Source organism: Etheostoma cragini, chromosome 12, assembly GCF_013103735.1.
Source record: "Etheostoma cragini isolate CJK2018 chromosome 12, CSU_Ecrag_1.0, whole genome shotgun sequence".
In the NCBI taxonomy this organism is placed as follows: Eukaryota; Metazoa; Chordata; class Actinopteri; order Perciformes; family Percidae; genus Etheostoma; species Etheostoma cragini.
In genome coordinates this window covers 24,773,182-24,794,082 of record NC_048418.1, presented here as the reverse complement: position 1 = coordinate 24,794,082, position 20,901 = coordinate 24,773,182, and the positions used below count along the sequence as shown (strand labels likewise).

The window sequence follows — 20,901 nt, the reverse complement described above, 5'->3', positions numbered from 1 at the left end:
ATGTCACTCTGTACATGCCTAGAGTCCTGAGAAGATGGCATGAAAAGCCATAATTTAAAACGCTTGTGTGGGTGTCTGGGGTTTATTACATAGCCTCTTGAAATGCATGAGGACATTTCCATTATCCTTGTCAGTCACTGTTAAAATGCTATAATTGGGAAATAAATCTAAGTTTTGAGAAATACTGAGAACACCCAACAAAAATCCTACAAAACACACATGTAGACTTTTGTTATTGAGATAGACTGTAACCATAGGATGTATAGGGGATGGATGATTTTGGGGACCTAGTGACTTTTCTCAGCAACATTTCTGTTTTCAGATGAGCAAATCTCTGAGCCATTAATTCCACTTCATATTATTTATTGTCCAGAATGCAGATGGCCCTTGTGCAGGGGACTATGCCCTCGACTTTAGGGCTCCCTCTGTTAACATGCACTGCAGCAGGCAAAATGTCCAACAAGGTCCTCGAAAGCTGCCACTCTCCTCCTCTCCTATGGAGGGCGCCCGTCCGAGACAGGCTTGGACGATTTTCCAAGGTTCGTGTGCAACAAAGTACTACCGAGCTTGGCAGCTAGCGAGAAGAGAAACCCGACCCTTTAGAGATTGCTTGTCTTTACTGCGTTTTCAAACTGTTTTTCAGTTATTTGTAAGCTTTCAGTGGCACATTGGAATTTTAATACAAACGGGAACTAACGCAGTTCAATACTCGGAAGTTGTTAGGTCGCTTTGCTGAGGAGCAAGGTGCTTTTTTTAAATAGAAAGGCAGGCGTAACGTTAGCGAGCTGGCGTAAAAAGAGAGCACCAGTGCTACGCAGCGAGTCGGTCAGACAGGGAGAGCCGGGAGGACCACGGCAAAGCCGCCGCCAGCGCCACGGGGAGTCGGGGCCCGAGAGGGAGCCTGCCGGGCCCTCGGCTTGATGCACCCTGCCTGCCTCACCTTAGCCGCAGTCCGAGATGGGGGAGACCAAAATTATCTACCACCTCGACGACCAGGAGACACCATATCTGGTGAAACTGTCGGTGCCGGCGGACAAAGTCACTCTGGCAGACTTCAAAAATGTTCTCAAGAAACCAAATTACAAGTACTTCTTCAAATCTATGGACGATGACTTCGGGTAACTGTTACATGGTTTACTGTGTTTAACATTGGCTCAGCATAACACTCATGGGATTTCTCTACGTTAGTGTAGCTAGCTAGATTAACATTAGCTAACTTAGTTAGTACCTCTCCCAGCTGGCTTGCCACCAGTGTTACCTGGCTGTCGTTCATTAGCTAGCTACTTGCATTGCAGTTCCTTTGTTAGCTGCTAGCAACGAGCTCGCAGCGCTAGCAGGTCTGTTCAGCGTCCCGACCCCGTTTGTTTACATTGCTTGTGTGGCTGCCATAGCTATGCGTTTCGTGCCTTGACTTTGTCAGACTAAGTTTGGTATTTGACAGTTTCACGAACACTAGTGAAAGCCCTGAATGGCTCTTTAACTTATCTTTGGTAAAGTTGGAAAACGGGTAACGTTAGTTGTCAACACTGATAATTACCTGCTGTCAGTTGGTGACTAATGTATATTACGTTTCTGCTTACAGGCTAATGTCTGAATGTAAACGGACAGTTTCAGCTAGCTAGCTAGCTAGCTAGTCAGCGAGTCCAGCAGGCCCCCTGCTGTTGTTGTCTATTAGCCCGAGGAATTTAGAGTTGGACACAGGAATGTCCTGTTCATCACTCTGGCAGCTTTATGAGCATGTCCTTTTGTGTTAAAACATGGCTGGAATAGTAGACGTGTTATCTTCCTTCAGACAGTCCCTTCTATAGAGTTAAAAGGGATGGGGGGAATGCACTCTTTTAACATTTCAGCCAGCTTTCCAAAGTAAACTCAAACTAGGGTGGGGCAACAACTTCTTAACCTTTGCAAGTGGGAAAGACATGTTTTAAAAGGACCCACAGCTATTTCATGTTGTGAATACTGAAAGGATGTTCTGTAAATTCTGAAACCTTTACCCCAAACGGTGGTATAGATTGAGCAACATGTCAGACTGGAATAGAGACTGGTGCCCATATTAACCAAGACTGTCACAGAAAGCCTCACTGGCTATCACTATTACTACTTCTCTGATAGGCACAGCTAATCTGGTCATCACCAGTTGTCTGAGGCACTTGCTAATAAATGCATGCTAGATTTGTTCTTAATCTTTGCAAACAAGAAGTCTCTTGAAGATTGATTGGCTGGAAAGGTTTGCAGAACCATGGTTGCACAGGAACTCATACATGTCTTCTTGTTAATTTCTGAGCCAAGACTTTTTCTTTTTAGCCACCTTTGATGTACAGACACTTCTTCAACTTTGTTATACATTTCCATCTAGCTAATGCTGAAATCAGCCACAAAGCATCAAGGAGCATGTGTATCTTTTGCAGAACAGTTTAGGGAATACATCTGAATTGTTGACCTAGCTTTATGATGCAGTAATCAGCTCGGACTTTACCTACAGGTATTATTGATAATGTCTGTCTGACAGTGTGTAACAACAGTGTAGTGAGGACACTATTAAATCAGCATTGGTTTTCCCAGTTGTCAGTGTCTGTCATGGAAGTACTGCTCATCTCCAACCTCATGTTTATTGCCACGAGAGTGCCTTTGTGTTGGCTTAAGGCTGACTGAAACAGAGCTTTGTTCTCTTTACAGGGTGGTAAAGGAGGAAATATCTGACGACAACGCTAAACTGCCCTGTTTTAATGGACGTGTGGTGTCATGGGTAGGTTCAAAATACATCAACCTGGAGTCCTTTTCTGCTTTGTTTATTTTGTTGTTGTGTGCTTGTCTTTGTTCATGGTATTTGCAGGGTTAAGTGGCTGTGTGGCAACTATGTGCGTGTATGTATAACAATGATTCCCATCTGTTGTCTGTGACCACAATCATACTCCTTCTCTAGGGAGATGACCTATGCATCTGCGTGAAAATATCATTAGCACATAATGATCCTAGGAGCAACAGACGCATGCAAACACTCTGTCCTCTTTCTGCCCTCCTTATGTTTTAAACACTTTTTGAGAAAATTAGCTGCAATGGTTTTAAAGTCATTAAGTCCTCACACATGCTAGTCACCACACACAACACATGCATACATACATACATACATACATGTAGTTGCATGCAGGGTCTCCTTTAGAGACTCTAAGCAATAATTCTCCTGTCTCCACAACACAACAGACATCTGGTGCCGGTGCTCCCTTCCTCGCCACTCAACATTGAAATTGGTTTAGGAGCAAGTGAAATCACAGGATGGGATGGGAGGAAAACATACCCCATAACAAAGAGCCTACATGTTCTCTAACAAGAGGATTGAACAGGGTGGGGGAAATAAAGTTGAGAGAAAGAGTGCTCTGTTTCTTGATGTGAAAGGCTGACTCATTCGGTTAATTTACGACAGTGTGGTAATCATTATAGGTTTTCTTTGAGACTCATCAACAGTGTTATCGCTGGATGTTTGACTGTCTAATCCAGTGTGCTGTCCTGATGTCTGGTGTTTTCCCACTGTTTTTCCCATCTGTTGTGGTCATTGTCATTAGTCTATGTGGAGGTTTGGCTGGCTGTGGTTCAAAGCCAAATTCTCTCTCTTCTCTCTCTCTCTCTCTCTCTCTCTCTCTCTCTCTCTCTCTCTCTCTCTCTCTGTGTGTTAGTTATCTCTTGGGGCTTGTTGAAATGTTCCATGTACAATGAAATGCTATCTCTATGAGAGTGTGTCCATTTGTTTGTCTCCACCGTTCGTCTGTTGTTTCAATGATGTGATTGATTGTTCTCTGGGGTCCAAGGGCCTGGCTCACTATCATCACATCAACAGGCCAGCCCCCTCGATCTGGCCTGTTGATGTGATGATAGTGAGCCAGGCCCTTTACTGTACTTTATTGTCAGCTGACAAACAGTCAGATACAATATTTTTCACACCTTATCTTAGTGCACCTCAACTGTCCAGCTGTAAATACATTTCTCCCCTTTCTGCACACCATCATGTCCTCCTTGTAAACCGTACAAACACAGTATATCGTTATTATAGTGGATAAATGGGTAAACAAAAGGAGTAGTAGGGCTCATGTTCATAATTCCTTTACCTGTTTACCTCTATTATGTCTGTACTGGTGACTCTTCAAGTCAAAAAAGGGAAGTCGTTTTACTGTGTGGTAGAGCTGAAATTGATTAAAACATGCTATGGCTCCGCCCCAAATGTGATTGGATTTACTGTTTCCCTTCTGATGTAAAGTCTAGTAAATAAACATAATTTTTTTTTTTGACTGCGGTCCCATAAAAAGACATTTGAAGACCTCACTATGGGCTGTGGGAAATTGTGATGATGGTCTTTTTCGCAATTATCTAAACTATATAGTCCCAATGATTAATCAATAAGGAAAGTAAATGTTAGTTTTTTAGCCCTGGTGTATGGTATAACTGAAAACTATAGAGGAAAAAAGATATTGAGTGAGTTGTTCACTGGAATGTGCTGAAAATAGGAATATAAAAAAAAAAAATAGGAACACTCTGGTAACTCAAGCAACACTATCAGGTAGACTAGTCTTGGCACAGGCTCGCTCTTTCACAACTCTTAGAATCCACAGCTGCCTTTGGATGCTGCAAAGCCTGTAGACAGTGACCATAAAACAGGGTATACCACCCGGCCCTTAAATATGTTGCAGTGTAAGCACAGTAGGGCTCTGACATGGGTCTACTGTCCACTTGTTCCCTGTCTTTCAGTGTATTCTTTCCTCTGATTGTTTGTCTCATCCCTTTGACTGACCTGACTCTCTGTCTGTTGACAGTTGGTCTCTGGAGACGGGGCCCACACAGACACAGGCTCAGTGGCAGACAGCATAGAGCCGGCACCCCCTTTGGAGAGGACCGGGGGCATTGGAGACTCAAGACCACCTTCTTACCAGTCAGTACATTTAGAAAACAGTGTGTGTGTATAAAAGAAAGATGCCATGCATACTCTATGTTTGGCTCTGTGCGTGTGTCTTGAATGAGTTCTGTGTTTTCTAGTAACCGCAGTAACAGAGGAAAAGTCAAATTAAATGGGAAAGGATGACACCTTGTGTCTGCCCAGGAGGAAATTAAAGTACTTTTTTGTTTCTACCAGTTTATCATTAAGCTATCATACTTCTGGAAATGGATCAGACATGTGGAGCGCCAATTTCTCTTATTTATGTTTTGTGTGTTGCCACTCTTTTAGTTCTTCAACATATTTATTAAACAGGCCAGTTTTCACATATGTTTGTTCTGTCTGGTTCATCTAAATGTAAAGCAAAGTGTGTAGAAGACGCATGATAGTAATCTATAGTAATAGAGTGCCAGAGAAGGTGTTATACTCAACAGTTTGTAATGTGATTATAATCTGAAGTGGCTGTTAAATGAGTTTAACTACCTTGACAATGGTGCAGTGTGATTCTGTGTTTTTCACACCAATAATGGTTTCTGTGCACCGTCTCTGTCTCAAGTGGGAAAGCAGCAAGCGGTCGGGACAGTTTGGACAACGACACAGAGACTGGCTCCATGGTGTCACAAAGGAGAGAGAGGGAGAGGCCGCGGCGCAAACACACCAACGACCATGGTCAGAAAGATGTTTCTGCTACATAATCTTTTAGTTTTTCTTGTGGAATTGCATACCTCCAGCTTACTGCCATCACACATTCTATAAACTGCGTATGCATGCGAGGCCTGTGCAGAGCTCTAACGACCTTGGTTTGACTAACCAAACGAGGGTGTTGCAGAGAAGCCACATAGAGCAACATGTAGGTGCTTTACAGGCGCCAAGCCGTATTGACCTTCATGAATAGGTTATGATAACTGCGGGTAGGGATCGAACAGTTTGGGTTCTTTAGTGCAGAGTCCGTTTTTTTTTCTCAACCTTAGCCGCTGATCGATACAGGCTGACGATTTTCTTGAGCCGATATTTAGAGCCGATTCTGCTTTTGCTCCCTGAATTTACATCATAAAAATGACATGAGGATAAAAAAGTTAGAAGTCTGAATTTAAAAAAAGGAACATTTATTAAACCTAAAACACAACAACTATTTAACATATAGTAAAAACAGGTGAGGTAGAACAAGTAAAAAAGAGTTAAGTGCTAAAAATACAGAAAATAAATATTTAAGCATGATTACAATTCTGAAAATAAATTCTGCTTTGCATAAATAAAATAATTACACTATTGCACACAGTTTCAACAAGCAGGCAGCATAATAAAGTGCACACTGTAGTATACTTAATATTAAAAGTAACCTATTTACAACCTGAAAGTAGCCACTGAAATAAAGTGGATGATTTGTAATTTCAGACTGGATGGTTTCAATTTTTTTTAAAGGTAAAAATATTCAACCACGTGTAAAACATCCCTCAAAGTTTTAAAGCTCTCCTTCAGTTGCCGCAGCACTCTCGTATATATTGCTGTGTTTGATTAGCTATAGTTGCAAGCACATATAGAGCAACGTGTTTCCACTTTCAACGTGTATGGCAATATTTCAGCTAAGTCAAACAGTTATAAGATACTTTTGAAAGTTAAAAACTTACAGTTGTCTTGAAGAGACTCTGCTATTGGAGGTGTATGCTAGTGCATGGTCTGCACGTGAACAGCACAGCGTCTTTAGCAGCACAGAGCTGCCCGTGTCGACGCCTGTCTGGAAATAATGCCGGGAAAATCTGCAAACGCAGCAGGCGTGTAATTTGACAACAGTTTGGCTTTAATTTACAGGTTTTATAAGGAACAAGCATTGTTTAAAAAGAGTTAGTTTGACAACTGACTAGGTGGTTAGATAAGCATAAAGAGAAGAATCTGGCAGAATGACCACAAAACATCTATATTTTAATGTGCCTTATGTATACATGTCTCATCCTGATTCCACTGCAGGTGGAAGGCAGAACGGCTACTCGTCGCGTGCAGCGGGACGTGGGGGCCCCGAGTACGACAGCTGCTCGTCCTTTATGAGCAGTGAGCTGGAGTCTACTTCCTGTTTTGATTCAGAGGATGACGACGCAACCAGCAGGTCAGATGTTCTGTGTAGCTCGTTCATAAGCACAGTTCCCAATGAGAAAATTAGTATGAGGAATGTATCTGGAGTTACAGATGATGGGGTTTGGCAATGTTTAGCACAGTCTAATTTTCTAGTGGTTCAGACATACATTTAAATGGCCTCTGTAAGTAGACAGTATTACATGCTGCCTCAGGAAGGGGCTTTACAACTTGACAACTTCACTTAACTACGGTGCCGTAATATCTAGACTCATTCAGAGCTCCGTGATCTGCGTTAGGACAGTACAGAGGAACGTTTAACAACAGTAATAGCCTTTCATACCATCATTACTGTGGTTAAACTACATTCTGTTATATTTGCTTGAATAACGCATTCAATAAACAGAAACTGAGCAGATGCGCAATATTAGCTCACACATAAAGTAGCAACCTCGAATTAGCCTACTGTTGCTAAAGTACAGTACATTCATAAATCCTACCTAACATCGTCATCAGACTTAATGATGCAGTTACATAGTAGTATCCACAAAGTCCAATGAGGGGATAAATAAAAGCGTTATAGCGTTTCATGTTAACGCCTTTTCTCTCTCACTTGAGACCGCTTTGTCAAGGCTGAGGTGCAGAGCATGACCTTACCGCATGCTGATGCGTTACTAGTCCAGGTAGAGCGAGCTGCTGTACTGAGAGAGAGAGAGACTATTACTACAAACAGGTTTCACGTAAGGTGGGGGGGGAGTAGCTTCCACTGCACAATTTCCACCGGATGCGTAACGGCTGCGGACCGGCTCCGCTGTGTGTCGGCTCCGTGCTCCACCGTCCGTCAACACCCACCAGGTCTGGATTTGTTGCGCAACGGCATTGGCCATGACTGACAGCTGAAGTCACGAGGACCCACGAGAAATAATGGCCTGTTTAATAAAAATAATAAAGTGGGTTAGATGCCTTTTAACAAACAGTTAAAGCTGGTCCAGACTCTTGGCAAGAACCACCTTCACCATGGAGACGGTGTTTAAAGGGCTTTCATTAAGTAGCTGGCATCAAAACTTTAATTAAATGCTTGAAGTGTGTGTGTGTGTGTGTGTGTGTGTGTGTTAATTTAGGTACTGTTTTTATTTTCTGATGACTCCATTTAAATGCTATACTTCCTAGGTAGTCATGTAACAATAAATATTTTGTCCTCTATGACAACCTTTTCATATTTCTGTATAGTCTGTAAAAAGATAGGTTGAATTCTTTTCTTGTATTTAGATTTAGCAGCTCCACTGAGCAGAGCTCCTCTCGTCTAATGAGACGCCACCGCCGTCGCCGACGAAAACCTAAGGCCTCCAACATAGACAGGGTGAGACGACATGCTTAGACGTACAGGACTCTAAATCAGCCCCAGCCTTCATTCATTCAAATTGTGTTCCCGTTTGCAAAGTTTCTTTTTTCTTCTAATATTAATTTTCTTTCCTCCCAATTCCCAAATCATTCTTCCCTATAGTCTTCGTCGTTCAGCAGCATCACAGACTCCACCATGTCTCTGAACATCATCACTGTCACTCTCAACATGGGTAAGTGACTTGGCCATGAGCAATCTGCACACAGAATTTATTTATTTTTTTAAAGTCTGCTTTTTTTTTTTTAATAAAGTTGTTATGTTAGAACTAGCATGTTAACTAGCAGTTGAGAAATAGATTGTATTACCTATTTTTTTTTTAATAATATGGTTTTTAACTGTTTAACTAATTTGAGTTTTAATCGATCAAAATGTTTCTTGTGGGTTAATAATTAAACGGTTAATCGTTATCCTCCCTAGAATGAGGCCTTCTTATACAGTTACACACTAACCCTCACAAGAGGTGAAAATATGCCAATGTAACCAATTTGTTTAATATTGATGATGCAAGTCATGATCATCTTTTCTGCCCATACTTATTTCACTACTGCTTCACGTCCCGGGACGGCCTCTGGCCCCCCCAGGAAGAGCGTTCGCCTCATGAAGGCCAAGTCCTGCAGCGGCGCGGCTTCAAATCTTTTGCTACGTGTCATCCCCGTCTCTCTCCCCCTTAAATGTCTATCCACTATAATAAAGGGAAACCCCCCCAAAAACAATCTTAACCAAAAAACAAAAAAAACATTGTCCATTCCCTTCTTCTCCACAGAGAAGTACAACTTCTTGGGCATCAGTATTGTGGGTCAGAGTAATGAGAGGGGAGATGGAGGAATCTATATCGGCTCTATCATGAAGGGAGGAGCTGTGGCTGCAGATGGACGCATAGAGCCTGGGGACATGCTGTTGCAGGTGTGTGTCCGTGTATGCATGTGTGTCTGTGCGTGTGTGTCTGGGTGTTTACGTGTGTGTCCCTATTGTGTTTAGTGCCTGCGCCTTGAGGAAAGTGAAACACCTTAGTAATGTGAGACCAATCAAAGCCCACATGCATATGTGTGAAGGATTTAAAAAAAAAAACTGTGATCAATGCATGTGGCACTGTCATTACTATTCCTCTTTTCCTATTACTACTTTTATCAACTTGTTCTCAATCAACTTGTAGTATACTGTATCTGTATACTGTGTAAGTGTCCCCTTGTAAGGCGAGATGTACCAGTCAGCTGGGTTTATGGCTCTAATAAACATTTTCCATTTTCACTTCCAAATTTTAATATGGAACGCCATGTTCAACTCTGCCAGTCCGACTAATGGCTTTGTGTAGTGGTATTTATTGGAATAACTGTATTTCTGTGAAAGTGTTATACCTCGTTTTATAGGAATATAGCAATTAGTGTAAGGCCTGTCCATTAGTCTCATAATGAACCAATATTTTGTTCAAATGTATGTGTACAACCTGAGAAGTTTTATCATTTTATTTCTCCAGGTGAACGACATAAACTTTGAGAACATGAGCAATGACGATGCAGTTAGAGTACTGAGGGACATAGTGCACAAGCCGGGGTAAGCAGCAAACAGGCACACATACAATTACATTCTTTAACAGCAATAAATACAAAATATTCTTCCATAAAACACCAGTGCATATCCAGTAAAGTTGAAGCTGTTGGTCTCTGTGTTCTTCACCAGCCCCATAACACTGACTGTGGCCAAGTGCTGGGACCCAAACCCTCGGAGCTGCTTTGCTCTGCCCAGGAGTGAGTGTTTTGTCTCTCTAATGTTCCTTCTTTCATTTCCATTTCAACAAAATGAATAACAATAATCAATACACATACGCGTACTCTGCTTAAATTTAATTTAACAGGTGAGCCAATCCGGCCTATTGACCCAGCTGCGTGGGTGTCCCACACGGCGGCTATGACCGGGGTGTACCCTGCGTATGGCATGAGCCCTTCCATGAGCACCGTCACCTCCACCAGCTCCTCCATCAGCAGCTCTATCCCTGAGACTGAACGTGAGTCACATCCCCCCCCCCCCTCTTTATAGAAGATTTTTGCTCACACGCTTCCTCCTTATTGATTTTGCAATGTACCTCTTTGTCTGTCTTTTTTTTTTTTTTAAGTTTTCTGTTGGCTTTTTGATAGGTACATTTGACTGTTCACACTTATCTTACGAGACATAAAGTCCTTTAGGATTGTTGCCATTTCAGGATTTCACTTTTTGTACATTCAGTTCTGGCTTTGGCGCCCCCCCAACCCTCCCAAAACACGCTATTCTCAGTGTCTTCCTCAGAAGTGTTAGCAGATCTTGGTGTTTGAGCATGGCCCTGCCCTCTCACTGCATTCCTGCTCAGCCTCACAACTTCCATCTGCTCAATAACTCTTGTCAAAACTAAGCCATAACTCTCAACTTTCATCTTCCCTGTAATCTTTGGAAGAACGGGGGATGGTTTTCTCACATTCTGGAGAAAAAATTCTCCTCTCTCTCGACACGCTTTCTTAACCAAATTGATACAATTCATTTCTGAATAAGACAAAATATAAATTTCATCTGATCACATTAACCTTGATTTAAAAAAAACTATTTATGGTTTATTGGTGCATTTCTCATATACTTACGATAATAACTGTGCATAAATATTGCTGTGCTAAATGCTAAAATTGTTTAAACTAGAGGGTATGAAAAATGACTTTTAAAATACTAAAAAATTTTTTAAATATTCTCTCCTAATATATACTATAATATTCTGTCATATGTACAAACACCTCAAAGCAAGATGTTCACACTGTTTTTATTGGAGATGGTCAAAAAGCATCCTGGGAAATAAAGGAAAGAAGTTAGACAGGTCAAGGGGAAGGTAAATAACAACACATCCAATCTTAAAATGCAGCAAACCTCAGTGAGAGGATGTGTGACTGTTGTTCTAGGGGGGACACTTCATTCATCGTGTTCAGGCTTTTGTGAAGACCAGGTCAGTTGTGGTCCGATTCAAACAAAGGTCCAGCCTGATATGTCCTATTCATGACCAAGACAGGGGCAGGGGTCGCATTACAGTCCAGATCACAGGAAACCAAATATTATTCAAGTTAAATTCCAAAACAGACAAACATTTTTGGAGTTGTCGGGGATGCGGTAACAGCACGCAGCTGTGCTTTCATCACATTTATAGGAAACCCAATCAAATTGCACAACAACAGATTTGTTATCTGTATGAGATGATTTTCTTTGTCCTCTAAAACAGTGCTTCTCAAACAGTTTTCAGTAATGTACCCCCTGACCAATACAAAACATTTTGGGGTAGAATAAAAGCCTTACTATAGTATATAAAGAGGCACAATGTAGAGCTCTGCCATCCACATGTGGAACAACAATATTAAAACAGAAAAACACTTAAATGCTGGATTTCAAATGTTTAGAATCCATAATAATCAAATAAACAATAATCAAATAAAAGCATTCATTATTATAGGGTATAATTATTTTAGGAATTTTGCATGACTGATATTTGACGAAAAACATTACGTGTGTCCGGGTTAGCTCAACAGGCACACGTATACAGAGGTGTGTCACCACGCAGAACGTCTAGGGTTCGAGTCCAACATGTTATGAGATCCTGCATGTCTTTCGTGGATAGCCGTCTTTTCCATTTAAGGCTGAAATGCCCCCCCAAAATATGAAAAAATAAAAAACTGAAAATGATATACCCCCTGCAGTACTCAAAAGTACCCCTAGAGGTTCGCACACCCCTATTTGAGAAACATCGCTCTAAAACAGGTTCAGGGGTTTACAACAAAAATGTCAACTCTGACAGGAGGATGTGGTTCAGCTCCTGTGATAACATGTCCTCTGATTTTTCCCAGGATTCGATGACTTCCACCTCTCCATCCACAGCGAGATGGCAACAGTTGCTAAGGCGATGGCCTGCCCAGAGTCAGGTCTGGAGGTGCGGGACAGGATGTGGCTCAAGATTACCATTGCTAACGCCTTCATCGGTATGTCGGTCAGAGCAGAGCCCGTGGTCCTGCATTTATTATTTCCTTCATCAGTATGCACGCCCATCTCTATTCTTTGTTTGCTCACTTCAGTTTGTAGATTTCTGTCTAAGTGAAAGCCTCTTCAAGACAACGTGTTTGCCTCCCTGATCTCCACCGGCAGGTCTTTCTACAACTGAGGGGCACAAACGTTAACAGCGTTCACGGTCACGGTCGTGTCTCTGGATACAGCAGGCTAACGTTGGGGTCATTATTGTGGAAATTGCTGTAAATTGCAAGAGACAACTTCTCACTTTGAGCACACAAATGCGTGTGTCGTTTATTCTTATAGGACTCAAAACACACCAAGGGGGTTTGGCGCTGACCAGCCACCAAACCCCCTTGGGTCCCATGTCATCACACTTTCAGAACATTTAAAAGAACCGCCATCCCTGGACAGTCATAGTTACGTACGTAAAGTGACTAAGGCCAGTAAATTACATTACACGTATAACATATTACGCATATCACCGCATGAAGAACTACGTCAAAAACAAAGTGCTGCATTTATAATCGACAGTGTGTAGAACTATACTTAACAACAAGGGGAATTATGTCGTTCAACGTTAGTTTTCAGGTTTGACCGAGGAATGGCTAGGAATGACCTGCTAGTGCATCTCAGGTTGCGTTCAGGCTCGTAGGGGGTCAGGAGGTCAGCTGTATATCCTCAAGCTAAACCCCTACAAGCTGTAAAAATACTCATAAACATTTTAAAATCCCCTGGGAGACAATTAATTGATGCAAGTAAGACCTGGTTATGAGTCCAGCTGCAGCATTTTGAAACGGCTCAAGTGTTTCGAGGTTGTGTTGCGTGAGGCATGAGAAGAAGGGATTACAGTAGTCTAACTGGGATGAAATGAATACTGGGTTTTGTTGCTGACCAAAAACTGTTACAAAACAGCTTCACATCCTCATCTTGGATATTATTCTATATCATGAAATAGTCACCTAAAATGTGTGTCTTTGTGTCCTCAGGCTCTGATGTGGTGGACTGGCTCTTCCATCACGTGGAAGGCTTTTCAGATCGTCGAGAAGCTCGTAAATACGCCAGCAACCTGCTGAAGGCCGGCTACATCCGACACACCGTCAACAAGATCACCTTCTCTGAACAGTGCTACTACGTCTTCGGAGACCTCTGTGGCAGTAAGTGGATCCTAAAGCTGCGTTCAGTCCAAAATAAACAGTCCGGGGATTAGCCGCAGTGGTGGCATTTTCACTAAAACTGCCCATTTGTGTGACGTCCTATTGTGGTCTTTAACCCCCCGTCAAGCCCCAGTAGACTTTATATTTCACAGTTACTATTTTCTATCAGATTGTTTATAGATTTTGACATTTCCGAGCACACTTGAAGGCAGCTTCATTTCACGGACAGAAAGAGACAAGCGAGACAGATTGTCTGTGCTTTGGTGTTTGGCAAACATTCAGCTGTTACACAACCTCCTGGGCAGTTCAGTGTTTGTGTTTCATCTTTTAACCCTTCTGTTGTCCTCCGTTCAAATTTGCACCCTTTGAAAAAAGTTAATATCTGAAATATGGGTTTCTTTTTAACCAAATTACCACAAAAAATGGATTGGATTCCATACGTGGCTTTTTGCAAATACAACGTATCACTTTCATTCCTCTGATCTTTACTAGTCAAAATAATTCATAATTTCTGCTTTTTTGAACCAAATATTAGGTATCATTCTATATAAATGAGGGTTATTGACCATGAATTCCCAAAAGTACTGTAAAACTAGTGGTAGTAAGGTGGTGGTAGTGAAAACTTAAAAGTCTGAAAATTGTTGTACGTTTTTGACCCGGGAGGACAACACAAGGGATAAAACCTTCTTGTGGCAGCAGTAGAGGCAGGGATGTTTCCTGTTTACTGTACGGGACTCTCACCCCGCCTGAAAACACAGACAAGTCTGATCGCTAGTTACATGATTTGGCCACCAAAAGTTGGTCTCAACTTTTCCCTGCATGCCGCTGTGGCCCCCCCCCACCGTGGCCACACTACCCCTATTTAAAATTAGACCTGCGTTTCTGCCACACTGTCTGATGGCCAACGCAGGTTGTGTGAATGCAGACTAAGATCGTGATGTGGTTCAGTTATATATCTCTCTACACGTGGGGTGTTACTGTTGAAGTCAAAACTAGTTTTTTTTCTCCCACAGACATGACCCATCTGTCTCTCCATGACCACGATGGTTCCAGCGGGGGTGCCTCAGATCAGGACACTCTCCCCCCTCTGCCCCATCCTGGGGCGGCCCCCTGGCCCATGACTCTCCCCTATCAGTTCCCCATTCCACACCCATACGACATGCAACAGCCCCTCCATGGTGGACCAGGCGCCGGCAGCGCGGGAAGCCAGCACAGCGGTGAGTTCCGTTTAAACAAACTGTAAATGTTCATCACCAGTGTATTCAACATGAATTGGAGAATCAGTAGGGTGGAAAACCAAATGAATTCCATTTTAATGTTGTAAAATGAGGCTTAAAACACAAACCCCCCCCTGTAGACTTAAAAATGTGTCTGTTTTAAAGCTTCTTCACAAAGAACAGCCGCCTGTCATCTTCTGAACTTTTCTTTTAGTTCTCTTCTTACTTTGGTCGTTTTTTGTAACTGCCTGTTACGCAAAAGGCAGCGGGGCTATTGTTTACAAATGCGATCAGCTGATAGCGCTGTGTGGACCTGTGCTGCTGCCGGGGGCAAAACCTGAAATCCCAAAGGAACTACAAAGGAGATGCCGGGGTTGCAGAGGAGTAATAAAACGTAAGGAAAAAAGGAGAAAACATAAGCATGCCGTCCCAGCGATCATTATGGGAAACGTACGGGTAATAAGACAGACGAACTCGCAGCGCTCATCAAAACCCAGAGGGAGTTCCACGAGTGCAGCTTACTGTGTTTTACCGAGACACGGCTGCACCTGCACACCCCAGACTATGGTATAGCGGTACTCTGCTTTTTGACGGTTCGGGCAGCCGGTGACGTTATAGAAAGCGGTAAGAAGAGTGGAGGAACGTTTCTGTAGCCCGGACATTGAACTGCTGGCTGTGGGGTTTAGTACAGCAGGATGTTGGAGATGTCCTACCAGTATGTTACCAGCTGAATGTTGGAGATGTGCTACCAGTCTGTTACCAGCTGAACGTTGGAGATGTCCTACCAGTCTGTTACCAGCTGAATGTTGGGGATGTCCTACCAGTCTGTTACCAGCTGAATGTTGGAGATGTCCTACCAGTATGTTACCAGGTGAATGTTGGAGATGTCCTACCAGTATGTTACCAGCTGAATGTTGGAGATGTCCTACCAGTCTGTTACCAGCTGAATGTTGGAGATGTTCTACCAGCCTGTTGTAGCCAGCGCTCTGTTCTCCTCCGCCATCTGCTGGGGCAGCAGCATCGGAGCCAGCGACACAAACAGACTGAACAAACTGATCAGGAAGGCTGGCTCCGTGATTGGCTGCAAACTGGATACGTTTCAAGCTGTGGTGGCGAGGAGGTCACTGAACAAACTGTTATCTATCATGGATAACCCCGGTCACCCTCTCCACCCCACACTGGTCCAACAGAGGAGCAGCTTCTCTAAGAGGCTCCGACAGCTTCGATACCGAACGGACCTCTACAGGAAATCATTCCTACCACAGGCAATAAAACTCTTTAACACGTCATCACTGGGTGCTAGATAGACTCTGAAGCACTATTGTCTATTTACATTTTATCCTTATTACTTAAGCAATTGCACTTTTTTTTATTCTCAACTTGTATAAACTCAAATATTTGTTCTTGAATTTTATTCCTATTATTTCATGTATATTGTATTTATGTATATTGTATTCTAGTATTTAATTTATATTTATATTCTGTGCTGTGTAACTGATTTTGCTGCTGCAACACTGTAATTTCCCATTTTATGGGATCAATATTTATCTATCTATCTATCTGTATGCTGCAAACACTGTTGCACAGTATATTGCCAAACAATATCTAAAATGTAACACTACTGGCAGAGCTTAGTGTTACATTGCTAGCTAGCATCAATTTGTGCGAGCTACAGCTGCATTTCTTGTGAAGAAGCAGACGAGCGACCTTAACAGTCACTTTTCAAGCCTACAGAGATTTTGGCACAAGTGTCACTTTCCACAGTGAGTTATAAAGGAATACGTCAACATTTTGCTGTGTTTAGCATCTTGTTTATGGTCTTACCCAGAGTCAGATGAGAAAATCAACATACATGTTTATCTCCACACTTTATTTACACTTCCAATGCGTGTTTAAATCAGCAGACTTATAGGAAAGAGCAAACAATATTCCTTCCAATAGCTCCAAAGCTGCCTTATTTACATGCTTTATTTTATGTATTTAACGTGTAGAAATGGAAAACCAGACGTTGTGGTTTTAGGAACTGTTTGCATATGCAATGGAGACATTTACTGACCAACAACAGCTGGGCCCACTGACTGCACAAAACATCACGGATGTCCTGTCCTCATTTTGTGGTTGCACACTACCACCGCTGAATAGTAATCCAGGTTATAAGATACATGTGTTTTTTTAGTTGCTGTGTATTTTATTGCTTTTTTTTAATGAAAGCTTTCTCTAGCCTGCAAAGTTGGTGCTTAGCTAGTCCGTGACCTACCTATCTAAAGGACACCGAGGGTTAAAATGTACTTTTTCATCTTGGATTTGATGGCAGCAAATCTCAGATGGTTCCTTTAGGCGTAGAAACTAAATTCATTAGTCTGAAGAACTTGCCTCTAAAGCAAGCAGGCTGTTTGTGGTAATAAAATGAAAACCTGTTATTGGCTTCAGTAATGGCTGAGCTGTTTGGCCTGTGAACAGGCAGTGAATGCTCCGCGTCTGCATTAGTCATGCAGCTTTTCTGAGAGTCTCCCAGAAACTGGTTCAGTACTGCCTGCATCACTTCACTGGCAACCAGAAGGGAGTGAGTGGTTCATGTAGGTCACGCAGATTTAATTAACAAAATGTGATGGATTGTATATTACACTTGGATAGTAATTATTATAGTCTCTTCTACTCTCTGTCTACAGGAAGCAGTGGCTCCAACTGCAGTAAAAATGAGGGGCGGAAGTCCGGTGGCAGTGGCAGCGAAACTGAGATCAGGAGCCACCGAGCTCCAAGCGAGCGCTCAGTGGCTCCCCCTAGTGAACGAAGCATCCGTAGCTCTGTTAGCCACCGCAGTGCCAACTCCCACTCGATAGCCTATGGCCCGGGCCTTGTCTATGGCCCCCCTGGCCTGCCCCCCCAGCCCCTACATCTGTCTACAGCTGCACCTGGCGCCCCACCAGGCAGAGAGCTCTCCTCTGTGCCCCCTGAGCTCAATGCCTCACGCCAGTCCCTGCGCATGGCGGTGGGCAATGCTGGAGAGTTCTTTGTTGATGTGATGTAACGCAGGTTGAAGGCCGATAACAAAGTAGCGGATTTGGCTTTCTCGTGTCATTCTAACACTGAGAAGGACAGCATGACCGGACAGGAGGGAGGGAAGATTGCAAAAAGCTGTATCCCAAGGTCTTGATTCCACTCTCCTAAAAGAAGAAATGGAAGTAAACCTGTTGTGTATGTTGAGAGAAAGTGTTCCTTCTCCCTTGTGCTTTTCTTCCTAGTAGTAGTGGCCATACTTTCTTCAGTGAAGAAACCCCCTCACTCAAGATGGAACGAACCAAAGCGCTTTTCTTAGTTTCTGCTCCTCAGTGGGGAAGAGTTTGCGAAAGGACGAAGAGCAACAAAGTGGAGTGAGGCGGTGGAAACAAAACAGCTGGGGGAAATGACTCAGCACTTTTCTACATGGATGTTTTTCATTTGTTCTTCTCTTCACTCCTCTCTGCCTCCCTTATCTAACATGCTCTGTCCTCCCCCACCCCTGTTCACATCAAAACTGAGAGAAAGAAGCCTCTTCCCTCCTTCCGTTTTGTTTTCCTTCAATTTTCCCACTTCCTGACCTCTTAACAAGAAAAAAAAAACAGAAAGCTGCAATGATCACTAACTGTTAACCTTATTCAGACTTTTTAAATGTTTGCTTGACCTCTGAGAGAAAGAAATTGAAAAATATGTATGTAGTGCAAGAGAAATGCAGTCCTTACTGTACGAATGCATTTGTTTAATTATATATGTAGTTGGTCACAACTAGTTACATTTTTCAACGCTAAACATGAACATTCGCCTTCAAGAGTCATTTTTACACTACAAGCTGCATTTTCATCTGTTAACCAGAGCATTTTCAGACTCTGTCTTGTGATAATGTATAGTGGGGGAAATGATTTCCTACCATGTCTTTCACACTACTCTTTTATTAAGAAAAAAAAATTCTTTTTATTTATAAATATAGTTTTATGACTTACCTTTGCTGTCCTGTATCATCTTCTTTTGTGTGTGCGTGTGTGTGTGTGTGTGTGTGTGTGTGTGTGTGCATTTGTTTGTGACGGTTTCATTTGCAATCTAGTTTTTATTTTTTTTATGGTACCTTGGGTCATGTTTGCCTTTTTAAAGGCAGTGGATTCCTGATAGTCCAATATGAGGAATGTGAGGCAATCTCTGAGTGTGTGTGTGTGAGAGACTATATGTGAGAGACGGTGTGTATTGGTAAAAGATCAGCTTGTGTACATGGGGGGGGGAGAACTCTTGTAGAGAGGTAATTTGATTCAAACCATTGTGTGTGTGTGTGTGTGTGTACGTGTACGTGTCAGTGTGTGTGTGTGTGTATATATATATATATATATATATATATTTTTTTTTTTAATGGTCTATGATTTAAACATACACAGGGAATTTAGTTATTTTATTAATCCTACTCACTGAAGGTGGGAGGTCAGCTATTCACCTCTGGAGCCCGGGAGGAATACCACACTGACATTTAAAATCATTTAATTAAGCAAGTTGGATACATGTCGGCATGGTCCCAAGTCTATTTTTACTGTATATTTATAATAAACATAACTATTAATGAAATACCATTAACCAAGGACAGAAGCCTTTGTAGCTTATCACAAGGCCTGGGTGCGGTTTACACATCGCTCCAGCCGCGCCTTTTCCTGTCACAACGGAACGACTGTGCGTAAGAACGGCGGGTCAGCTGACAGCTATCAGAGGACCAGGAGGAAGGAGCAAGGAGCGGAATTAGCGGGTGTGTGAGTTGGGAACCTACTGGATCCTGACATCAGCTATATCCGACACCAAACGGGGAGCGACAGATCGGTGGCGTTTGTGAGAGATCTAGGGTAGGTTCATCTAAGTCAAGACGGTTCCACGTTTCTCGACAAAATGAGCAACTATAGCCCGATAAACGTTTAACATAGCCGGTAAAACTTACCGTTACACATTCGGGGACGATGCCAGCGTTAGCAGTGTTAGCTAGCTGCCGCTCCGTTAGCTAACGTCAAGCTAGCAGCGGCAAGTAGTATAACGAAATATAGGTGGTTTTCTCCAAAGCATACAGCATGCAATTAATTAAATGTTTTATGTTTTGGGGGTAGTCGGCGCTATAATTTCAATTTGTTAAGTTGTAAGTTGTCGGTAATTAACAGTGTTGCATGTTAAATGGTCGTCAAACGGTCATTTCTTTTCACCGGAAGTCCATTTAGCTAGCTAGCATTCCGCACAGCTCGAGGCTGGTTTGCTGAACATCACTGCCAGCTAGCCTGCTATCGTGAGCTAGCTAGCTACCTCTCACTCGGTCTATTCTCCATCACTTCGATCTTAGCTGAAGGTCAAGCATTCATAAATCTTTTAGCCACTTAAAAACGCTTCAAATTAAGTGTGTCGAGTCAACCTGTCCCTCACTGGTCAAGGAACAAATGAGAAATTATGAAAAATGTATGAACGATAGGAAATGGCCCGAGTGAGCCGACATCTTGACTTCGGCCAATAAAACGGTGATCAAACCCGCTCGGGTCTTGTGGACAGTGTATTTGGTCACGACCCGGCAATGTTCATATGGGGACATTATTTTACAATTTTTGGGCATATGATTGTGTTGTACACTTCGTCTGGTTACCGTGTATTTAAGTTGTCTGGCCCCTGTCTTCGAGGAATTCCAAGCATGTCCTTCATCCCCCGGTTTCCAGAAGCTTCATTCTTAAATAAGCACAAACTGCTATGCTTTGTTGGTCTAAGCCACAAGCAAGCAACGCCCACAACTGCACTGCCTCCACATGAATTTTGCTGTCTTTATGGTTTCATCTAACTTTGGATTTCATGTTCAGTCTAACCAGATCCAGACTGCTGTTGGTAGGAAAATGCAACCGATTTGTAGCTGGCTACTTGGTGGCATCCTGCTTCAAACTGGTGGCTACTAATCTGCTCTTAATCTTACTTTGGAAGGATTTGACTCTGGTGGTAGTGGAGTGTCTTCAGCCTTTTATTGGAGTGATTTTTAATGTGTGAATGCACGTAAAAAATATAGTGGGGCAGCTGCAGGGTTAGTTTAATTGGCAATAGGTGTGTGTGTGTGTGTGTGTGTGTGTGTGTGTGTGTGTGTGTGTGTGTGTGTGTGTGTGT

At 42.6% G+C, this 20,901-nt stretch overlaps 1 protein-coding gene across 1 annotated transcript; it reads left to right on the top strand.

Moving 5' to 3' along the window:
- Window positions 1–483: 483 nt before the first annotated feature.
- LOC117954462 (segment polarity protein dishevelled homolog DVL-3) lies at window positions 484–18,745 on the top strand. The gene is made up of 15 exons (XM_034888298.1): window positions 484–1,118; window positions 2,677–2,746; window positions 4,803–4,918; window positions 5,478–5,590; window positions 6,887–7,022; window positions 8,258–8,348; window positions 8,493–8,562; window positions 9,154–9,293; window positions 9,865–9,941; window positions 10,068–10,135; window positions 10,243–10,392; window positions 12,239–12,370; window positions 13,385–13,552; window positions 14,566–14,769; window positions 17,439–18,745. Exons 1-15 carry the CDS (start codon window positions 958–960, stop codon window positions 17,795–17,797), a joined length of 2,055 nt encoding a protein of 684 aa, XP_034744189.1. The 5' UTR covers window positions 484–957; the 3' UTR covers window positions 17,798–18,745.
- Window positions 18,746–20,901: the final 2,156 nt, after the last annotated feature.